Below are 21,106 nucleotides of genomic sequence, written 5' to 3' on the forward strand. Positions count from 1 at the left end.
GAATCCTCTCTCACTGGAGAGAGATCGATCTCTTCGCCCGTGGGCACCGCGGAAATACCTTCGGCCGGCTCCCTCCTTAACTTTAGTAACTTTAGTTCTGGCAGGATTCGAATTGATTCCTCTGCTTAGCTACATATTGGTTTGGTTAGAGGTTCGAGAAGGTATTCCAGCTCATATCGAAACCATTTCTCCAATTAACCAGCTAAAAGATCTTTCTTAAAAAGTGATTTCATTCGTATGACCAGATTCAAATTAGATTCGTTCCTCGTATATGATAACGCATTAGCAGCCTACAAATAAGGACGTTATACTTTCCTCCATTTATAAGTAATCGACGTATTCCAGCTTCACCTCATTTCTTTAAAGGCCGTGCTTTGAAAAATAAAATAAAATCTTGCTTTAGATCAGGATGTCGAATCTCAATTTGTACAACGATGTACTAGATTTGTAAAGTCGTACGTATTGTGTAATGAGGGTTGGAATGAGTTTTATCGAAATGATGATCAGTAAGTAGGAAAAATGTGGCATGTCAAATTGTCAACTTTTACAAATTGACGACATGTTGAGACAAGAGCATGTTGAGAATTGTAAATGTGAGATTTTTCTGACAGCAGTTGCTGAGACTGGATTCTCTCTCTCGCCTGCCATCTGTATTGGGAGGAACGACGTGCCATCTCTTAACCCTCCAAATTTAACGTGGCCAGAGTTTGAGCCGGACGGCGTGTCACTTGCATATTGTGTGTTTCTCTCATTTTCGAAAGTTTTTGAAAATTGGTGTTAAAAAGTGTGGAAACTATCATCATGGCGCAGTACGACCTCACGAGTAAAATATCCCAGAATCTGGATCGTCACTTGGTTGCTCCTCTGTTGGAATTTATTGCAGGACAAAATGTAAGTGGAAAATATTAATGATAAATGAATAATTCTTTTCACTAAATAAAATTAGGTGTATTACTATTTTGATGTTTACACTTGACATTTCATTTTTTATAGATCTACAACCAACAAGAGGTTTTGCAGTCCAAGTTGGATCTACTTGTTGAGACGAAGATGGTCGACTATGCAATTGATGTTTTTAAAAAGTTGCACCCCGAAAAAGAAATTCCTCCTGTTAGTTTTTAGTTAATTGGCGCAAATGCGTCAACTACTGCGAATAATTTTAGAGGTAATTACTAAACGATCATGTTTTACTATTTTATAGAAATTCATGGAGAAACGAACCAAAGTCGTTGAGGAGTACAAATCCGTGCAGGAGAGCTCGAAACCGATCACTGCAATTTTGGAGAGTGCCGAACTTGCTGAACAAATTTCAAACTCGAGAGACTATCGACAACTCGTGGAATATTTAGCTAAGGCTCATAATGTAATTTCAGTTTATTAGAGTTTACTAAAGTCATTGGATTTATTATCTCTTGCATATTGGTTGTGCATCTTGTATATATTGTTTATAGTTCAAACCGGAAATGATTGACTCCATCTATGACTATGCAAAACTATACTACGAGTGTGGCGACTATTCCACTGCTTCACAGTATTTGAATCTTCACAATGAATTGGTCCCCAGTTCTGACAAGGTATCAACTTGTAAATATGCCATTGGAAAGAAAATATCTATTTGTTTACAATTTTTATACTTTCTTCTTTATTTATTTTTAGAATTATTTGAGTGGTCTTTGGGGCAAGCTGGCCTGCAACATTTTACTTCACCAATGGGAGTACGGGTTGGAGGATTTCGAAAAGCTAAAGACTTTTATTGACGAAGATCCCTTTCGAAATGCTTTGCAGGTATAAAATATATAATATAACTAATCAATTAGTTAAGAAAACTTAATTCGTTATGCAATATTCCAACAACGGCATTTTTTTAATTTGCAGACTCTGCAACAACGTACGTGGCTCCTCCACTGGGGGCTATACTTGTACTTTAATCACACCAAGGGCTGGGACTTTTTACTTGACTTGCTATCCAACAATGCAAAATATTTGAATGGTGAATAATCTAAATATATTTCATCCAATTGAATAGCAACTCATTTATGCAAAAAATATTTCAAGAATATCTTGCATTTAACCTATGCAAATTAATATTATTTTTAATTTATTGCAGTAATTCAAACAACATGTCCTCACATTCTACGATATTGGGCTACGGCTGTCATCATCAGCAAGCACAGTAGACATTCAAGTGCCATGAAGGAATTGGTAGCTGTGATTCAACAGGTTAGCAGAGACATGATGCAAATGATGCAATGGAAATGCTAAACTAATCTACTTTAACTACTTGAATCTTTTAGGAAACGTACACGTACAAGGATCCCATCACAGAGTTTATCAAATGCTTGCATGTTAACTTTGACTTTGATGGAGCTCAACAAAAGTTAAAGGAATGTGAACGTGTTTTGTCAAATGACTTCTTCCTCATCAGCTGCTACAATGATTTTATTGATCACGCTCGCCTTATGATTTTTGAAACCTTTTGCCGAATTCATCAATGTATCAGTATTGGGTAATTTTTTAAAAATGTTACTAACAAATATTTGATGTTATTGCCTAGTCAAATGAACGGCGTGATTCAAGATTAATTGTGATCTATACACAGAATGTTGGCTGAGAAATTGGACATGACCACCGACGAGGCAGAGCGATGGATTGTCAATTTGATTAGGAATGCCCGTTTGGACGCAAAATTGGACTCGAAGCTTGGTCACGTCGTGATGGGCACGAGCAAAATATCACCGTACCAGCAAATTATTGGGAAGACCGAGTTTTTGAATATGAGAAGTCAAGTTTTGGCAAACTCAGTGGCAAGAAAGCTTGGAGATAAGTCGTCTTACCAAATATTCTAACTTAGTACTGTTTATAAATCTGAATATTTAGATTAACATTACATATGCTAAATGGTTATCATATTTTCCTTGTGTTTAAGTTGGTTGTAAACTTGTCATAGATTAGAGGACTCTAATTTTTGGTTATTTGCAATTTCAAGAACTTGAATTACAAGGCTAAATAAACAAAGTACTTTTTTGTATTTGTCGAAACACAGTGTGAATAGGACAAATTTATTTGCACTGTATTCTTATCTGTAAGCTAAAGTTATGTCATATTTGCATTATACAAATTGCATATTTTCATTGAACAATGAGGTGAGACAAGAAAGTGCTGATTGGTGGCTACATAAACTTCACGGCGGGCTATTGCTGCAATGCTGTTGGATTGATGCCAGTCTTCCTCAGTTGACGGTTACTGCTGTGCACACACGGACGCATTTCATTTGTTCTTCTCGCACTTATCATTTCCGAGGAAGAGAAACTTTATTCACACACGATCGCTTGACTTTTAGGATCCAGGTAACACTTCTCCCTTATACAGTGATAACGTATCAAATAATCTTGCAATCTTAGATTGTCTAGCAACATTGGGTTTCCTGTAATAATCTCGAGTCGAGATTCTCGACTCAATCCACAAAATTAGACATAGTAGTATGCATACTAACTAATCAAACTTAACTTTTGGCTTTATTATGTTTTTCCAGTGACAATGGCTTCCAGCAAATCAAACTCCGGCACTTCTTTAGACTTGCTTGACGAATCTTTCAAGTCGGCAATAAGTAGTGAAGGGGAGAGTAATGAGGAAGATCAACGTACACAGTCTCCAGCATTAAATCTCGGAGCCTCAAGAGATGGATTCATACCAGATGCCGAAATTTCAACATCACATAATTCAACTACTGACGAAGAGGAGCACTCTAATAATGCCGAAGATGATGAATTATTTGAGAATTCGCAATCTACTAGCCATTCCATTATCGAAGAAGATGATGACGATGACACTAACATAGAGGACGACGCAAGCGAAGGACATTCAATTATGGTTCCAGAAACCCCCCCAAGGCTAGATGACCATTCCGAGGCGGTGAGTTTTAATGACAGGAGAGTCACGCAAAACTATTTTTTAACAATTAATATTTTTTTTTGTCTGGACCTTTAGGTTTCAAAATCTTTGACCGGTGGCGTGATTATGCCTACACCATCCTCTACCAGCATCGAAAAAGGGCTTGCAACACTATCCATTGGCGCAAAGAAAAATGTGGGCTCGCCTTTGTCAGTTAAGTCTCAACGGGATTCAGGAAATGGGTCTGTTCCACAAGTTATTGACCTCTCAAGTCCTAGCAGTTTGCCTGTGAGGTTGCCTACTGTGGTTAGGAATTCAATTCCCAGTCACTCTCCTGTTTCGGGCTTGCAAGACACGGTAAAGGTAGGGTATAAATTTTAGTTATCTTCTAATTTAATTAAAATGCAAATCTAGATATGCATAAACTGCATATGCAGTCACATTATTCTAACGAAGTTTCTTTGGTTAACAGGACTTACCGAGCAGACAACTATTCACTCAAAAATATACTTTTAAAGAAAAAAGACGGACTTCTGGAGTTGAAGCTGAGAAAATAAAATCCATGGCATCGTCGTCATCTCCTCAGTTTTCGTCACTAGCCCCGACTTCTTCAAACCCACCTTTGACTAGGAAAATGTCGACCTCAACGCCTTTGTTGTCCAACAGAAAACAGGTATACATATGCATAAGCGTGTATTTAGTTTTTTGACATTTGTGCTTTTCATTCATTCATTTAATGTGATTTTTTTTGCAATTATTAAAAATACACTTTATTTCAGATGAAACATGTTTTTGAAGAACTTGACGTCACTAGTATAGGGGCGGCGGAGGATGGAAATCGGCTGAACTTGACTGGCAATTACAAGGAGACCATAGACTTGTGTGACTCAAACTGCAATGCAGCTACGGAAGTAACGGAAGTCATAACTTTGAGTCCAAGCATTAGTGGTACACCCTCTGGTCCGAGAAATCCACGTCGCGGTTCGACCAATGATGGTAGTGATGACGTTGTAGAGTTCAGTGAAGATGACGAAGACACTGATAATGGACCACACCAAATGAACATTCCCCAAAATAAAGACATTGACGAGATTACTGCACGTATTAAGAAACAGCATATTGAGAAAAAACCACTGGTGCAGTTTCTGGAAGAACCACTTCCTATACTGCATAATCCATTTGCAAGCTCAAAACCACGACCAAATAACAATACCTGGATGTCAGTTGCCAAAATTAATGAGTGTAAAACTGACGTTTTTAAATTAGCCAAACTCCTGATGGAAATTACTCAAAGTATGCCACACGTTGATGACGACCATGCTGATTTTATTGTACCTGAGCAATTACGAATCGAACTTTATCCACATCAAATCTATGGATCAAAGTATAACTTCATTCATTTCATTGTTATCAACTGAATGATAGTATTTAAATGTTGTTTGTTTTTTATTTAGATGGTTGTGCTGGCGTGAGAGACAGTATCCTGGTGGAGGCATCTTAGCTGGTAAATTACACTTGTACCTGTGACAATGTATAATTATTTTCAAGCCATTTTTTATTTATCAACAGACGAAATGGGATTAGGAAAAACAATTATGGCAATCACGTTGATCCTACATGGGAAAACTGCAGCAAGAGAGGACACAGAAAACTGGTTTACGCCACAGAATAAAAAGTTGGTGCCGTCACGAGCCACATTAGTAGTTTGCCCAGTTGGCTGTATTGAACAATGGGACAAAGAATTGAAGACGAAGGCGAAAGGTCTCCAGGTGCTCATGTTTCATGGATCAAATAGAATAAAGTCTGCGGCCTTGCTATCCCAAAACGACGTGGTAATTACAACATATCCAACCTTATGTAAGTTTGATTTACAAATCCGTTCAACAGACTTCAACATTTCCTCATAATATTAAGCCAGGTTAATTTGATTTTGTTTCATTTTAGCAAGTGAAATTTCGAAGCCAGATGATGATCCAAATAATAATTGCCGTAGCCCACTTTTTCGAATTCATTGGGAAAGAATTATTTTAGATGAGGGACACATCATTCGGAACCCCAAGACTCATGCTGCTCTTTCTGCTTGCAGAATTAGCGCCCATCATCGTTGGATTGTTACAGGTAATAACAAAAATAATACAAATGATAGTATAATAAGAAATTTGAGAATGTACCACGTGTACTTACTTACATGATGATTTTTTAGGTACCCCTGTACATAATAAACCAGAAGATTTTTATTCTTTGGTCAAGTTCCTGCAGGTACTTACTGTTTGATTAACTTTTTATAATCAGCAAATTCTTACTATTAGAGAAATAATAGTTTATGATTACTTAATCTTTAGTTGAGTCCATTCGATGACGTGAAGGTGTGGAAGCACTGGATTGGAACAAAAGCAGTGCTAAAGGGTTCTGAAGAACGCCTCCATACAATTGGAAAAGCTCTTATTTTGCGTCGTACAAAAGAAGAAGTCAGTTCCATGTCTCCTGATGCAGGCATAATTCTTCCAAAATATATAGAGGAGATCGAGGTGACCCTATCAGAATCAGAAAATCAGGTGTACACGTACCTATTTGATTATGCAAAGTCGGTCATGAGACAATTCTTGAAAGCCCAGAAGGATCGGCAGGATGAGCTGCAAAATGCTGCTAATAATTACGTTGCAGGCGCCATGCGACGTGGAAATAAAAAGAACGAAACGGCCAAGGATGCACGGTTCTCTCAAATTCTTTGTTTGTGTGTTAGACTTCGTCAGCTTGCTGTTTTGCCTTTCTTGATCAAGACAATGCTCGATGACGATGATGTGGACGAGTCAGACTGCGACACGAGTTACAATCCGTTAGATGATCCAATAAATGCAAAAAATCCAGTGTTTGAGCCTGGGTTCAAGTCGGCAAAAATAAGAAAGGTAAGTAATTGCGCACCATTTCTTTAATTGTTCTAAATTTTTTCTCTATGTACAGAATACCAATTGTCTTAACATTTACAGGTCTTAGAAGAATTGCACAAGTTAAAATTGGTTGCAGAAGAAAAAGGACAGCTCATGGATAAAGTCATTATTGTGTCACAATGGACTTCGTTTCTTGATATCTTGGCTCAGCACCTGCGCAAGAAGGGTTTCAGCTATGACAGTTTGGACGGACGTCTGAAGGTGCAAGAGCGGACGGAAGTAATGAATAAATTTAACGGAAACCCAAAACGCCCTCAAGTGCTGTTACTCTCCATTACGGCTGGTGGAGTTGGCCTTAACCTCACAGGGGCCAATCACGTATACTTTATTGAGCCTCAGTGGAACCCCCAAATTGAACGCCAAGCTCAGGACAGAGTTCATCGCTTTGGCCAAACTAAATCGGTGTACATTAAAAGGTAAGACCAGCAATGTCCAATGTTCAATTATTCAGCTAGGACATACATGAATTAATGATGAATATATATATATAATTATGTATGTACTAATTTGCTTGCAGATTTATCTGCCAATCTTCGTTTGAGCAAAGAGTTATGGAAATTCAACAAGTCAAGATGGACTTGGCTGACAACTTGGTAAATAACTCTAAAAAGACCAGATCGGCCGGCCTTAACGTCAATGATCTCAAGAGATTGTTTGATCTCGCCTAAGTTATGTTTCTTATTAACTCCAATAATAACTTCATATATTCCGAGGATTATTTTAAAGCTATTTGACTAATTTAAACCTGTATTTTAAATTGGAATGATTAGTTACGTTAAGACTCTGTATTTGAATGCGGATTCATATATTCGAATATTGTCAAAAGAGAAAGCAATGTGATTGTATTTATTATAAAATTGATTGAATAAAACGCAATAAATACCAAATTTACACATATGCAATGTTGGCTAGAGTGACTTTCTTCAGCATGAGAAAAGCGTAGAAAGTAAGTGGTAATTACGGTGGTGGCACTTGCACTTCCTATCTTCTCGTTCACAAACACATGCAGCTCACTCCACACAGTCTGCATTTGTTTATATTTTATTTTAATTAATTGTTAGTAAAGCATTTGAAAATATAGTTGTGAGTCAGATTCCTTCGTGTTCGTGATATCGGCCGCCTACAGTGTGCAAGACCCACAGTGTGGATTCCGAACTGCTAGCAGAATATTTTGGCTCTAAAATAATAACTTTAATAATAACTTCTTGTATCGTATATATAACGAGCCTTTTGATTGTACTAAGATGGAGATTGGGGATAAGAAGATAGGAAATGTTGGCATTGCTGACACGGCTGCGAGTGAGGTTCTTGGAGGCGATAAGAAGGAATCCCAATTTGCCACACTAACTACGGATCCGTCGACGACTGTCCCAAATGAAGTACGATAAGTCTCGTTTATAATGATTATTCTTTAATTATTTTAACAATAATTTTCTTACTTATTCAGATTTGGGTGAAGATATTTTCACATGTAACACAAAAGGAGTTAGTACGGCATCGTCTCGTCTGCTCTTCTTGGCGTAACGTAGTGGACGAACATTTTAATTTCTCTGTAATTGTTCACGACGATACAACGGATTTGAAGCGGCTAGGAGAACTCAAGATCAAGGATTGCTTGATAACAAAGTTAAACGCAGACGTGGATATCCTCCGATATCCTGAAATAGTTAAGCGTGTCCGTTTTTGGGGGTCAATTCATCCTAAATCAATGCACCGCATTTTGCAAAATGCAATAAATTTAGAAGAATTGTCCATGACAAGATATCCACTGACTCAGAAGAACATATTGCCACAAAATCATGTACTCGACTTGAAGAAACTTATAAAATTAGAAGTTCTTGGATATTGTTGCAAGGTAAGTTAAATATTATTAATTCAATTACGTAATCTTTTTAAAAATATAAATTAAAACTATATACAGGATGCAAGTGAAGAAGTGAGTACGAATGTGATCCGTTTGATATCACAAATTATGCCATCTCTATCAAGGATATTCCTCAATGTGACGTGCTACTGGAAACATATGGATTCAATTATCACAACTTTTTTCGAATTCCTCGCGAAACATAGAAAACAAATCTCGCATATAAATGTAACCCTTGTACCTGCAGCAAATGGACACGAACTGATCTCTCTCCTCCCCACAAACATTCCACAAGGGACGAAAGATTCCCTTCACGATGAACAACTGCAACTTGAATCATTAAGATTGAACCTTGCCACCAAATACATTTCCTGCTGGACAACCATTATTCAAAACCAAACCAAACTGATGGATTTTAGAATAAATTGGATTTCTTCATATGAACAACCACCGTCTCACATCACTGGAATCTCTAGCACAATCTTGTTGCCAGCAATTATTCAGAGTGCGTCGACACTGGTTTATGTGGAGCTAAGGGAACTGAATTTGTCGATGGATGATACTCGAAATGCCATCCCATTTGATGCGAGTGTTTTCAAATGTGCTCATAATTTACGTCGACTTATCCTGATGCGAAACAAAGAAGACTGCCAAAGAAATTTGGTAATACATATAACAATTAAATAATGAAGCATTTATATATATATGTATCGTTTCAAGGTATTTTGCCGGCCTATATCTAAATATTTGTGATAACTAATTGTACGCGTCTTTATTCATTTGAAAGGAACTCTATGGATCTCCCACTATTGTCAACATTGATAATATTCTTCCGGCACTCACTGATTTAGAAATAATTCGTTTTAAATGTTTAACTAATGAGTTACAAACATTGGTGGAAAGTTCACAAAATCTCAAGTCTGTTAAACTTCAGTACAATGGATCTGCTATTGGACAAGGTAAAAAATTGAATGATTACATTACTAAAGCATGGTCAATTAATTGTGTACATATCAGGGTCCTTTGACTGTTTCCTTGGAGGATTTCTAGACAGGGTCATGTCAGTTCAAAAATTCTCCAAAATTGTTTTTGCAGATTTTAAAGTTTGAGAATATGGGTTATTTTTGCTGGGAGAATCTGGTTGTCAAGAAAAATAAAATATTCTATAAAACGTCATAAATGAGTGCGAACAATTTTTAGGTGCCGTTTTTGATACCGATCCTAGTTCAATTATTTTATAACTATTTTAATTTGCAATTAAATTAAATCGTTGTCATTTTACGACGGTTTATAGAATATTTAATTTTTCTTGACAACCAAACTCTGCCAGTAGAAATTGCGCATATTCCCAAACATTAAAATCTGTAAAAAAAAAATTTGGAGAATTTTTGAACTGACATGACCCTGTCTAGAAATCCTCCAAGGAAACAGTCAAAGGACCCTGGTACATATCTTAGGAGTTCCTGGCGGTTTAATTGAATTGTTAACGATTAAACCAATTATCAAAGTAATCAACATTTTCCCATTGAATTATCATGATGCGGAACAAAATGCAAAGTTGGACATGCTGAAATCTCGCTATCCTGGGATCTGTCAAGGTGGGGATCATGTTTACTTTGATTTTGATCGCTATCGACAAGGGATCGCTCAACCTCAATCGCGATATCATCAGTCAACTACAAGTGTCACCAGCCATGAATTTTCTTTGGATCAAATGGGATATCGTGGTGGAAGCAGATATGTTGAAGGAAGTTCCTTGAAAAGAAGAGGATACGGTGTTGTATGTCTCCGAGATATTACTGGAGCTGGTGGTGGTCCATCATCTAGTCGTTCAAGAGAAATGTCACGGGTTAATTGTGAGCACTGGTCCCTTAATCGATCTAGTAAACGCATTCGTAGATCAATGTCTGCAGATAGACTTGATGAATTCTCATTGGCAATTAATAATCGAGAATTGAAAGATTCCAAAAATTCTAACTCGTCATCATCTAATTCCAAAAATAGGCATCGTAGTTGGAGTGTGAATGATATGTGAGAATATTGTTTTTCATAATGGTACATTATGCTGTAAAACTTTCAGAGGATACTAATCGAATTCACGTTAATTTGATATTTGCTTGCTAATTATTAAATTTCTGCAGAAAATTGTCCCATGTGCTTTTATTGAATATTTAGAATTTGGTAAATAATTTGTGTATTGTAGATTTACTACACATTAGTATTTGGCTTAATTTATAAACTTTTGAGCTTTTTTTATTTTTACAAGTAAAGCAGCAATATAAATAAAAGCAATATTTTAAACATGCTCACACTTTTGTTAAAATTATTACCATCGTCGTCCTACAAAATGTAGTCATTTGTAACACAGATCATTGAGATTTTATAAATTTTCTAGTCCTGTTTTTTGTCTCTTGCCTAGCATTTGCATATTCGAACCACATAACGTTTGGGATTAACGTGGTATCCTTGATGAGTAGATATTCACAAACAGTCCTAAATAATTTAGTATCAATAGAATTATTATTCAAACACTGCATTAAGGAAATTTAAATTAAATACCATGAAGATATTTCTTGAAACTTTGGCGTGAATACAGTTTCTGTCATAACGAACCAAAAAGTTGCAAAGACACAACCAACAAAAGCACCCCAACTAACCTGGGCCCAAGTGTGGTACATTAAATAAATCCTACAAAAATTGTCCAAATTCAAAAGAAATTAAGTTACTGTTGTAAATTTGAAGTAAGAGTATTGCTCAGTTATTAGTTATGTATATGTATGTAAATATGTAGAATTTCGTACCTGCTATACGTCACAAATAACGCTGTAGCTACAACGGCCAATATTATTCCGACTTTATGCAGGTGGCTGCTGATTCCTTTACCTGGATATCTGTGCAGTCTGTAAAGTCAATTTCAAATTAAAATGGTTTCAAACTTACTTGGTACTGATAAAATGTAAGGTCAACCTGAAGAGTGCAAAGTAGACCGAATATGCAGCAAAATACCACATTAATTGTGAGTGGGACGAAGGCTGCGAAAAACGGGGAATACAAAAGTCATATAATCTCAATGATCTCTGATTAAATTGCATACATACCATTCCGAATTCGGTGTAATTGATTTCACGTTGCAGAGGGCGAGCCTCACGAATCGTATATTTGAGAATCATGTTGAATCCTTTAATTTTAATTATTTATTTATTTTAATTAAAGAAATTAATTAATAATTATTCAAATCCATCTCTCGATCGATAAGCTCAGGTTTGTCTACGGTGATTTCTCCCGTTTGGGGATCTAGATGAAAGGCGTTCTGTGAATTGTTTTTATGAAGAACGTTGAAAATATTCCATATTGCATACATGTAAGCTAAAAATACAACCACCACCACGCTTTCTTATCTTTCTCATAAATTCCACATGGCTTCTGTTTGGCTTGGCTTGGGACGCTTCAAAAATACGGCATAAATAAGGAGAACTTGTCATTCTCATTAACCATTCGCAGTCTGAAAACTTGCACGACTTGTCCCATATTTTTTGCGATTATTATTTCCCAACAATCCGTAAAAATTTGACTGGTAATGGTAAGTATTAAAAGAAATCAAATAATAAATTACTTCTATATTCAACAGTTAAAACTTATAACTGTTTGACATGTGACCGGGTATTCCACTACGAAAACAGCCTTAACCTGCACTTACGACACGGCCATGTCCCACGCCACAGAAAACTTTACACTTCCCCGAAAACCCGGAAAATTGTCTTCAGACGACAAAGACAGAGTGACGTAAAAGGTAATATTTTAAGTGTATGCATACTTATCTCATGGATGAATGAAAAGTATGTACTAACATTGTAACAATTTTAGTTAAACAGGACGGTTCAGGAGGAACATTTCAGTTATATGTCAACGTTTGGAGGAGGATGACGGAGGATAAAAAGAGACGGATTTCGGATCCAAAGGTTGGCGTATCGGTGTGTTTCACGTCAGGTCGAAATATCTCTACTGCTGGTGATGAGATAAATTTTCTCCCCACATCGCATCGCGACGATGTGTTAGCCATTGCAGTTGTAGGAGTAAGTTACAAGAAGGTTGGTATTTTGACCCAGAAGAGTCATTTAGTTTGAGGATATTCGCTCATTCGGAAATAGTAGCTTGTCAATTGAAATGGTGCATTAGATTATACTAATTATAATTTTCTTGACCTAATGCATATGTTTCCCGTTTTCAATTTATCATCACCAACCTGTTCTATATACACTTTGCATAAACATGACATAAGAATAAACTCACCTTCGTTAATCAAAAGTCCAATGAAAAATGTTATCTACAAAAATAAAACGATTTTTATTACTGCATTATTTCATTCCCTATAATTATGTACTGAGACCTTGTGGCTCTGGTTAGTTAGTATGTATCGCATTTCATGCATACCGTATGCAAGTCTCTCCGAAATAGAATCAGAGTTATAAATCCACAAATTAGAGCCATTGGCATTAGACTTGAAATGGCTAGAACTTTCCCGAAAAAATCGCCTAAAGTAAAAAAAAAATATATAAATATATTAATTTGAGTGATTTATTAGTTACCGATGTACATACGTATGTATGTATAATGCATAAATACCTTTGGGAAATTCAACATGTGTCAATGAGAAAGGGGTCCATTCTATTTCATAGTCACTTTTACCCGTGTAATTCAGATGGTGGTCCATCTTTTAGAACTGGTCAATGTTGCTATAAATTAGGAAACTATATAGATTATAGATTATTGTTTTCAAGTACAAGATTAGAGAATTGAAATTGAACTTCACAATCTTGAGTGTATTTGTGATGTGAAGCAACGTCTATGTAAAATATGCAGTTTATCTCACACCGTATGACATTGGACACAAAAGTTCGCCCCCAAAATGTGCATTACTAGCATCATTCTTTTACTAGGGGATGAAATAAGATATTATTTCGCAAAGATATATGTACAAATTTTGCGAGACCATTTGATGAGACGCTCACTAGGTAAGCAAGCACTCATTACCAATAAAGTACCACAAATATAAGCCAAAGCAAGATACATATATGTATTTTGTGCAATAATGCAGTTTGCAATTACGAAATATGAATTATAAACATACTACATATTGCACTCTCCGCTATACCATTCACTTTTTTTATGAATTTTGGGTGACCAGTTTTCTGCATGAATATGTTGCTTTCGTTGCTTTGTAGTCATTTTGTGCAAATCTTCTTGTCCACCACCCTCACTGCTCCATTGCCCAATAAGAGTGATTATGACATATTAAATACGTATTTGCATGAAGGTAAAACAATTTCCACCGGATATGAAATTTTGTCGTTACACTACACTTGACATTAGAATTTGCTACTTTCGCTCCATGAAAACAAATTATTATACGTGCATTAAATAATTCTGTTCCAGTTATTGCATGAACTTTTATTATATGTCCGCTGAAGACATTCAATTTGCAATTTTTTTTAACATTAAAAAGTTTAACAAATGTGTTCACACTTTTGAGTCTCTGCACATGACATTTTCACTAATCATACATACTTACGAGTTAGACGGTGGTACTAATTTTAACAGGAAATAGCACTATTATTTATGTGTATATAGGTCGGTATTTATTTCAAGCGAATATTGTAAAATAAATAAACGACGTATCGAATGTAAAACAAGAGTGGTGGCAATAAATAAGTAAATATGAACTTTATAATGATTGTTACAAATTCATTCGAGTTTTCAATATATTAAGTAAATAATCCTAGTTTGAATGAGTTAATCAACCATGAATCCGTGACAATGGTGATCTATACTTCTTAATAAGTATTACTGATTGTGAAACCAGTACATATTTTTATAAATATCTCCTATCCTCCTATCTCTTGATTATAATTAAAAGTGTGCATATTTTAAAGCTGCACTTAAAGAATTAAAGGTTACAAATATTAGACCTTAAGTTCAGAACTTTGGTAGAACGCTAAACACATCAAATTCTTACGTTGTACGTAGTAATTACGATTCGTAGTACTTAAACACCCATGGTTGTTCCAATGGTACTGAGTTTTTGTGATTTACATTATAATTAATTACCTATAACTTTGATGTATTTCGCTCTTTTAAAATTGAAGATTTCTGAGGATTACATAAGTGAAAAATAAAATAAATTTAGCGTCCTGACGTATGTAGTTAATAATGGAAAACAAGCAGAATATTTAGTCTAGCACTGCTACCATTTTTATAGTATGTATGTATAGCAAACCAATTAAAATTTACTTGGGACATGCGCGAAATGCTTTGAATATTTTGTTGGAGTCTTATGCAATTTTATAATTAGTTGGAAAAACTTTTTGGATGGCAAACAAAGTATGTTATCTCTCTACGCGGATACAGTTTCGACCATTGTTTTCTTAATAATTTCCCCAAAATTGTCAGTAGTAAGTAGTTCCTCCTTGTTTTCGTCGACAACGTTATTCTCACCCGCCGTCGTGCTTTCATATTGCTCCTCCAGTTGAAGGGGCTGAAACCCATTCTTCTGACACTGAGAAGATGCACTTTGGGACTGTTCGTTACAAAGTCCATCTTTGGAGTATGTTTCTTCGCATTGATTGATTTCCGTGTATGACGATGGTTGCATAAATGATAGCTGGGAATTATTCTCAACAGTCGAATTTTCAGAATAAACACCGTGCGTCATGTGTGACACAGTGAAAGCGGTGGGAGGATTGTAATGGACGTTTGGCATATTATAATGGGCAATTGATGGGTGGCGTTGCTGATCACCGGAGGACATAATTTGCAATAAATCTGAGCCGCTCATAATATTATATAACCTGTGTTGTTGGGCATGCTCCTGCTGCTGCTGATGATGATGATGAGATGTCATCATGACGGGAGAAGGAGCACCATGGTCGGGAAGCATATTTCCGTGATGGTGGTATGAGACCGTATCGGATATTGAATGAACAGGAGGAGCTTCATGGTTCAATGGTCTAAAAAAACTGTCGCCATTGTACCGGTGCTGTTGCTGATCCATATTTTGTAACCCATCTACAGAGTGATTATTATTCATTGAATTGTTATGTCCATTGTTGAATCCATTATTGGTCGAGCAAGGGACGATTGGGAATGTCCCTTGCTGTTGCTCGCCACTTTCATTAGAAAATTCGTCGCTGTTTTCTGAATAGGAATCTTCCCGAAATGTGGAAAACAAATCAAACGAGTCTTCTGTTCTAGGAGGCCGGTCATTTGGAGAAAACTGCAAAGGAGAATGGTGACTTTGGAGATGATGTTGGGGATGGTGTTGAGTAGCAAAATTGGTAACCGTATCTGTACTGGCTTGTTGTTGCAAATGTTGGGGGCGAGTATTGTAGTGAAAGTTGGTGTAGCTACCCAAGCTGACACAGGATTCAAGTTCCATGCCTGTAGAAAATGACACATCTCGCACCAAATTGGTGGTACCGGAATAGTTCAGACTCCCGTTATTGGTATTGGTAGAGAGGCTGGTGTCTTCTCGTTTGAAATAAGACATTGACGTAGTCCCCCCGTTGTTGTCCCAGTGCTGTTGTACCCCTCCGTAACTCAAGTCATGACCTGATGTAGACGAGCCCATATTATTTGACATGTCGCTATGATGACGAGCTATTGATTGGAGGGATGATGGTGTTGAAAATAGGGATCCATCCAAGCCGCAATTAGCCTGTAGGCATTTAAGCAAAACAATTTTTAGAGACATCAAAGCGTACAGAAGCAGCAAAAAATATATTCAAAACTTTGTGGAATACTTGACATCAAGAAACAAACTTGATTATTGTATGGCTGTGATGTGATATGACCTTTTCTGCTGCTTAAACAATATTGTAACAAGTATGCATGCGTAGAAGTGAGTAGACTTACTAGCTTATATATAATGATATTCATATTTATAGGAAGTTGTGCTCCGTAGTCGTACAGTACAGTATATTAATACATATGCAAGAATATGCAAAACCTGTATGAATGATAAACTTGTATGGGCTATGACAATAATGAATGACTATTTAATTGATTCTTTAGTTGTTGTTTAATTAATTGATTAATTGAATATAAAAATATTTAAAAGCATAAAGTTTTTGTATAACGTTTTCAATCGGTAATAATGATGACGTTATGAGTAACACGCGAGATAATATGTACATCGTACATCATCGTATTCTTTCGATTGGATATTTTGTATATTAACTACTTTATTGTCTCTCAACATACGTTTTAAACAAATTTGACATCCGTATTGTATTCATTCCTCTTAGACATTATACTTGTGGTAGTTTATTTATATATAGAGACAACGGCTCATAATAGATAAAAATGTACCGGGTTCGTAATAATACAATCAGTAACAGTCTCGTAATATGTGAGATTGACTTAACAAATAAAAATAGATCATACAAGTGAACGCATATAAATCTCGATTTGGTGATGACTTAAATCTATCTTGCCGTGGTATCAAAAAACAAAATAGAAAAACAGGCTGATCAAGTGAAATTAAGGCAATACCTGGTTGCTTGCGTGCTTCTTTTCCAATTGCAAACGCATCAGGGTATGAATGAAGTGAGTTCGAACTCGCACTGGATTAAATAATAGGAAAAATTATTAATTGACATCATTATTGTATTTATAGTTATAATAGAATGCACTCCATTATAACCATAATATTAGAAGTGAGTTTGAACTCGCACTGGATTAAAATTATGTAATCATTAATCATTTACATATACCTGGATTAAATTCAACTCGTCCATTCGCATTTCCGCAACCATCTCGAGTACAACCTTGAAAGATGAATTTTGCACAGATTAATTTTGTTTTAATTAAGTAATTAGTTTGATCAATCTTGACATATAATATATTTATACCTTGACATGGAAAGTTTGCGCGATCAACCTGAAAATAACACATTTCAATAGATAATGTAAAAACTTGTATCTCATTGGCATTTTGATAATAATGATAACTATGTATTAGCTCTCTGCAATGAAAGTGCATACCTGGCAGGCAATATCGGCTTGAGCACAGGAACAAGTGTCTGGATCACAATACAACTTGCATGAGCAGCCACAAAATTCTGCAAATTAATTATTTTTTTAAATTATTTTCGGGCAATGCATAATTGAGTCTTGAATTTATGTTCCACTTTGAATGAAATGTCGAAATAAAGACAAACTTTTGATATTCAAATAAAAATAATTCATAATTAAAATACGTCGAAATTATTCAAATACAAAAAAATTGTGCGTCTCTTAAACATTTTCTGACCTCGTGATGACCGAATATCTCGGCATTCGTCTTTTTCTGCAGAGTCAATTTTCTTTACTCCAGCCTCTCGAAGCATCAGACGTCTTTGCCGGGTAGGTACGGGCTGAAGAATTAATTTTTAAATTAATTTAGAATTAATGAATTATTAATTTTCACGACAACGGAAAACGAAACACTGAGGGTTTCTCGACATTTTAATTTCGTTTTAATTTGAATTAAAAATATTCAAAATGATTACCTGAAGAAAGTAATATCCATCCAACTCAGCTTCCAATTCTGAATCTGTTTCAACATCTGGGTCATCGCTGTCCTCCTCATCGTCATCACTTGATTGTGATCCACCATTTGAACTGCCATTGGCGACTTCCTCCTCTCGTTCAACAGGCGAAGGATGAGGACTTTGTTGTTCTTGCTGCTGCTTTTTCATTCGTATCAACATTTGTTTGTGCACACGACGCTGTTCTTCTGCGTACTCTTGAAGCGAAAACTTTTTGGCAAATACATGTTGAGACGCCATTCCCAACGTTGAGCCACCCTGTAAAAATGGATATAAAAATGTAAATAATATCCAATGTTAGAAATACTATGCTTTTGATCTAATTCTAATAAATGTTGTTGTGAGTATGAAGTATCTGTAATTGAGTAATAATACCTGAGATGGAACACAACTAAACCCTTGCGTTCTTGGAAAATAGAATACTGTCACTCCGTCGAATGTGATGGACCTTCGCTTCTTGGGAGGGCTGCTAGTATTAAAATGATCCCCATAACTATCTGCTCGTCTCTTAAGCAAACTTCGACATGGTTTAGCATCCTTGGTAGGAAAACGTGGTGGACACAAGTCTGGTTGTTCGTCAATGCTGGTGGATGATGACGCTGCTGACGTTTCTTGCATCTCGACCACACACGTGTTACTACAAACATTGTTATTATTATTCTCATGGGCGAACAATGACTGAGGCTCCTTATCCTCATCGTTTTGTGGTTGTTTCAATAAAGAATCTTCTTCAAAGTGTGGTTCTTTGACAGACTTTTGGCATGGAGGAATTCGAAAGAGTACAGAAACGTCTCGAGTATCTTCGTCGTCGGTGGCACCTAAAATAAAAATTGGTTTCCCAATAGCTGCATTATTACTCCCGTTGCTGCTGCTGTTGATGATTAGCTCTTTGTCATCCCCAAGAATAATTTCGGCTGGACACGGTGGTGATGGATTACTGATGACACTGCTGCTGTTAGGAGAATATGGTGAACCAGGGCTCGGGCTGTCTGGACGTTTAAGTATGTTAAGGTTAATTCCAATATGCGAGATTGAGATTCTTGGAGAAACTGGTCGTGGTGAAGCTGGCGTAGTGGTATCTGCTGAAGGAGCCGCACCGTTTTGTGCTTTGGAACAAGAAAATGACACGTTCTTATTACAAATTTTCCCTCTCCTTGGGTGGAGTACTAAAAATGTTGTGAGGGGTGCCGCGGTTTCAATACTAATAATATTAGTTTTGAGGTTATCTTACCATTATTGGAAACGCGTTTCGACTTTTGTCCTCCATCTGACATGTCAATCTCACAAGAGTCGCTGAATACATTGGATAAGTTCACGGGTGGCAGTGTACTGATAAGATTAAGTGCAGGGTTGCTGTTTTGTACTTGTCCCCCTCTTCCCAAGTCATGGCGGCCGTCACTAGCACCAAATAATTTGGGGACGATAAAAGAGTTTGCGTGCTGCTGATGAATGTCGCCTCCAGCAACCTCACCATTCACGACATCACCCAAAGCACTTGCTGACCTTAAACCACAACTCCGCACTGCGGCAGTTGTCGCGGATTGGTCACCCACGTTATTATTATTATTACTGCTATTACTATTGTTATTATTTTTATTGGCACTTGTTGTTGTTGATGATGACAGGTTCTCCTCCACCTTCGAAACGATAGAGTTCACGACGCTAGAAATATCTGTCGTCTCCGTCTCCATTTCTCTGTCGCCGACTTTAGGCATCCTTGTTGCTCCAGAGTCAGGATTTAACAGATTGGCGAAGATGGTCGGTAGGAAGTTTTAGTTTTATCCTCATTTTTTGTCTTTCTGTAGTTGAACTATGTGCGACCCATGGCAACGCTGCAAAATTATTCCCAACATTACGATTTCAATCTCTTTTTTAGCCAGACAGACGCCTTTAGTTTGACAAAGGGCAGACGACTCTTGGTTACATAAATAGTGGTAAAAAATCAGTAATAAAAATACAACTTACAACAATTGCTGGAAAGAGGTGTCGTCATGACAACTCATTTTCTCTCCAAATTTTGTCCTTTGAGTTTTGACCACTCGTGTTCCTGAACGGACTGAACCACCAGCCAATGATGACCTCACTTTGTAACGTAATTTTTCACCGATGAGAATATTGTCAACAATCCACCAACGACCAAAGTCTTTTGTTGATATGTCCGCTCCTCGTCGCTCGTGATGGCAAATAGCGTGCAACTAAGTCTTTAGTCGATCTGATATTTGAGAGCAGTTTAGTATCGAGTAGTTGCTGGTCGACTGAAGGTTATTCATATGCAAGGAACTAGGATGGCCCAAAACAAAATCAGTCAGTCCGGATGACTCCTTTTCCTTCCTCCTTCTTCTTCTCCCAGTATGCAAATCACTCCTGTGTGTTGTTGATGATGATGATGATGGACGTTGATGACGATTCCTTCTTGTTGTCGACGACGACGACGACACCAGGCAGGCAGACGGAGGGAGAGAGATTAGAATAGTCTTCTTCTCACAGAGAAAGGAGCGTGCGACAAGGGTTGCAGAGCTCAACTGATGTCATGATCACTAGTAAAAGAAGTATACGGTGGTGGTAGTAGTGGTGGTGGTGCTTCGTGGTGTGGAGTGGATGGATGGATGATAAAAAATTGCATGGAGAGAGAGAGAGGGGAAGTCGAGGGTAGTGGGTGGCATATTTAACACTTGGGCCCCCAGTCTACGCAGAGGGACGCTTCAGCAACCACGAGATGTGGTCACACAAAAAAAGATCCCTCGAGTACCTCTGGGTGACCAAGTACGCCATACGTCCCTTGCCAACTTGGGCGAGGGGCTCTGATCCGTGCGTGGAGAA

At 37.0% G+C, this 21,106-nt stretch overlaps 5 protein-coding genes across 7 annotated transcripts; 3 read left to right on the forward strand and 2 right to left on the reverse strand.

Moving 5' to 3' along the window:
- Positions 1-681: 681 nt before the first annotated feature.
- On the forward strand, positions 682-3,038 carry LOC110847909 (eukaryotic translation initiation factor 3 subunit E-B). The gene is made up of 9 exons (XM_022094952.2): positions 682-891; positions 994-1,110; positions 1,202-1,363; positions 1,452-1,574; positions 1,657-1,785; positions 1,876-1,990; positions 2,108-2,220; positions 2,295-2,506; positions 2,600-3,038. The coding sequence occupies exons 1-9, from the start codon at positions 802-804 to the stop codon at positions 2,844-2,846; spliced, it is 1,308 nt and encodes a 435-aa protein (XP_021950644.1). The 5' UTR covers positions 682-801; the 3' UTR covers positions 2,847-3,038.
- A 150-nt stretch (positions 3,039-3,188) lies between these two features.
- On the forward strand, positions 3,189-7,736 carry LOC110853494 (transcription termination factor 2). The gene is made up of 12 exons (XM_022101762.2): positions 3,189-3,347; positions 3,533-3,912; positions 3,988-4,254; positions 4,364-4,564; positions 4,671-5,275; positions 5,346-5,395; positions 5,461-5,748; positions 5,836-6,009; positions 6,095-6,150; positions 6,234-6,797; positions 6,879-7,255; positions 7,357-7,736. The coding sequence occupies exons 2-12, from the start codon at positions 3,538-3,540 to the stop codon at positions 7,505-7,507; spliced, it is 3,108 nt and encodes a 1,035-aa protein (XP_021957454.1). The 5' UTR covers positions 3,189-3,347; positions 3,533-3,537; the 3' UTR covers positions 7,508-7,736.
- A 65-nt stretch (positions 7,737-7,801) lies between these two features.
- Positions 7,802-11,008, forward strand: LOC110863482. 3 transcript variants are annotated; one of them, XM_035846096.1, is made up of 5 exons: positions 7,802-8,218; positions 8,287-8,694; positions 8,761-9,366; positions 9,491-9,662; positions 9,721-10,060. In XM_035846096.1, the coding sequence occupies exons 1-5, from the start codon at positions 8,084-8,086 to the stop codon at positions 9,810-9,812; spliced, it is 1,413 nt and encodes a 470-aa protein (XP_035701989.1). In that variant the 5' UTR covers positions 7,802-8,083; the 3' UTR covers positions 9,813-10,060. The 3 variants fall into 3 exon arrangements, with proteins under 3 accessions (XP_035701989.1, XP_035701988.1, XP_021968496.1); XM_035846095.1 differs by lacking the exon at positions 9,721-10,060 and adding an exon at positions 10,116-11,008 and having other exon boundaries at positions 7,808-8,218; XM_022112804.2 differs by lacking the exon at positions 9,721-10,060 and adding an exon at positions 10,161-11,008 and having other exon boundaries at positions 7,809-8,218.
- On the reverse strand, positions 10,952-13,715 carry LOC110863484 (dolichyldiphosphatase 1). The gene is made up of 8 exons (XM_022112805.2): positions 13,327-13,715; positions 13,135-13,235; positions 12,994-13,027; positions 11,802-11,881; positions 11,671-11,735; positions 11,505-11,603; positions 11,263-11,391; positions 10,952-11,196 (listed from the first exon to the last, which is right to left on the reverse strand). The coding sequence occupies exons 1-8, from the start codon at positions 13,412-13,414 to the stop codon at positions 11,073-11,075; spliced, it is 720 nt and encodes a 239-aa protein (XP_021968497.1). The 5' UTR covers positions 13,415-13,715; the 3' UTR covers positions 10,952-11,072.
- Positions 13,716-14,125: 410 nt separating this feature from the next.
- On the reverse strand, positions 14,126-20,826 carry LOC110851869. Its single transcript, XM_022099798.2, has 10 exons — positions 20,252-20,826; positions 19,518-20,118; positions 18,662-19,392; positions 18,248-18,544; positions 18,010-18,112; positions 17,742-17,818; positions 17,610-17,637; positions 17,472-17,525; positions 17,251-17,321; positions 14,126-16,414 (listed from the first exon to the last, which is right to left on the reverse strand). The coding sequence occupies exons 2-10, from the start codon at positions 19,999-20,001 to the stop codon at positions 15,095-15,097; spliced, it is 3,165 nt and encodes a 1,054-aa protein (XP_021955490.1). The 5' UTR covers positions 20,002-20,118; positions 20,252-20,826; the 3' UTR covers positions 14,126-15,094.
- Between the last annotated feature and the right edge of the window lie 280 nt (positions 20,827-21,106).

This window comes from Folsomia candida, unplaced genomic scaffold, assembly GCF_002217175.1.
Source record: "Folsomia candida strain VU population unplaced genomic scaffold, ASM221717v1 Fcan01_Sc001, whole genome shotgun sequence".
Classification (NCBI taxonomy): Eukaryota; Metazoa; Arthropoda; class Collembola; order Entomobryomorpha; family Isotomidae; genus Folsomia; species Folsomia candida.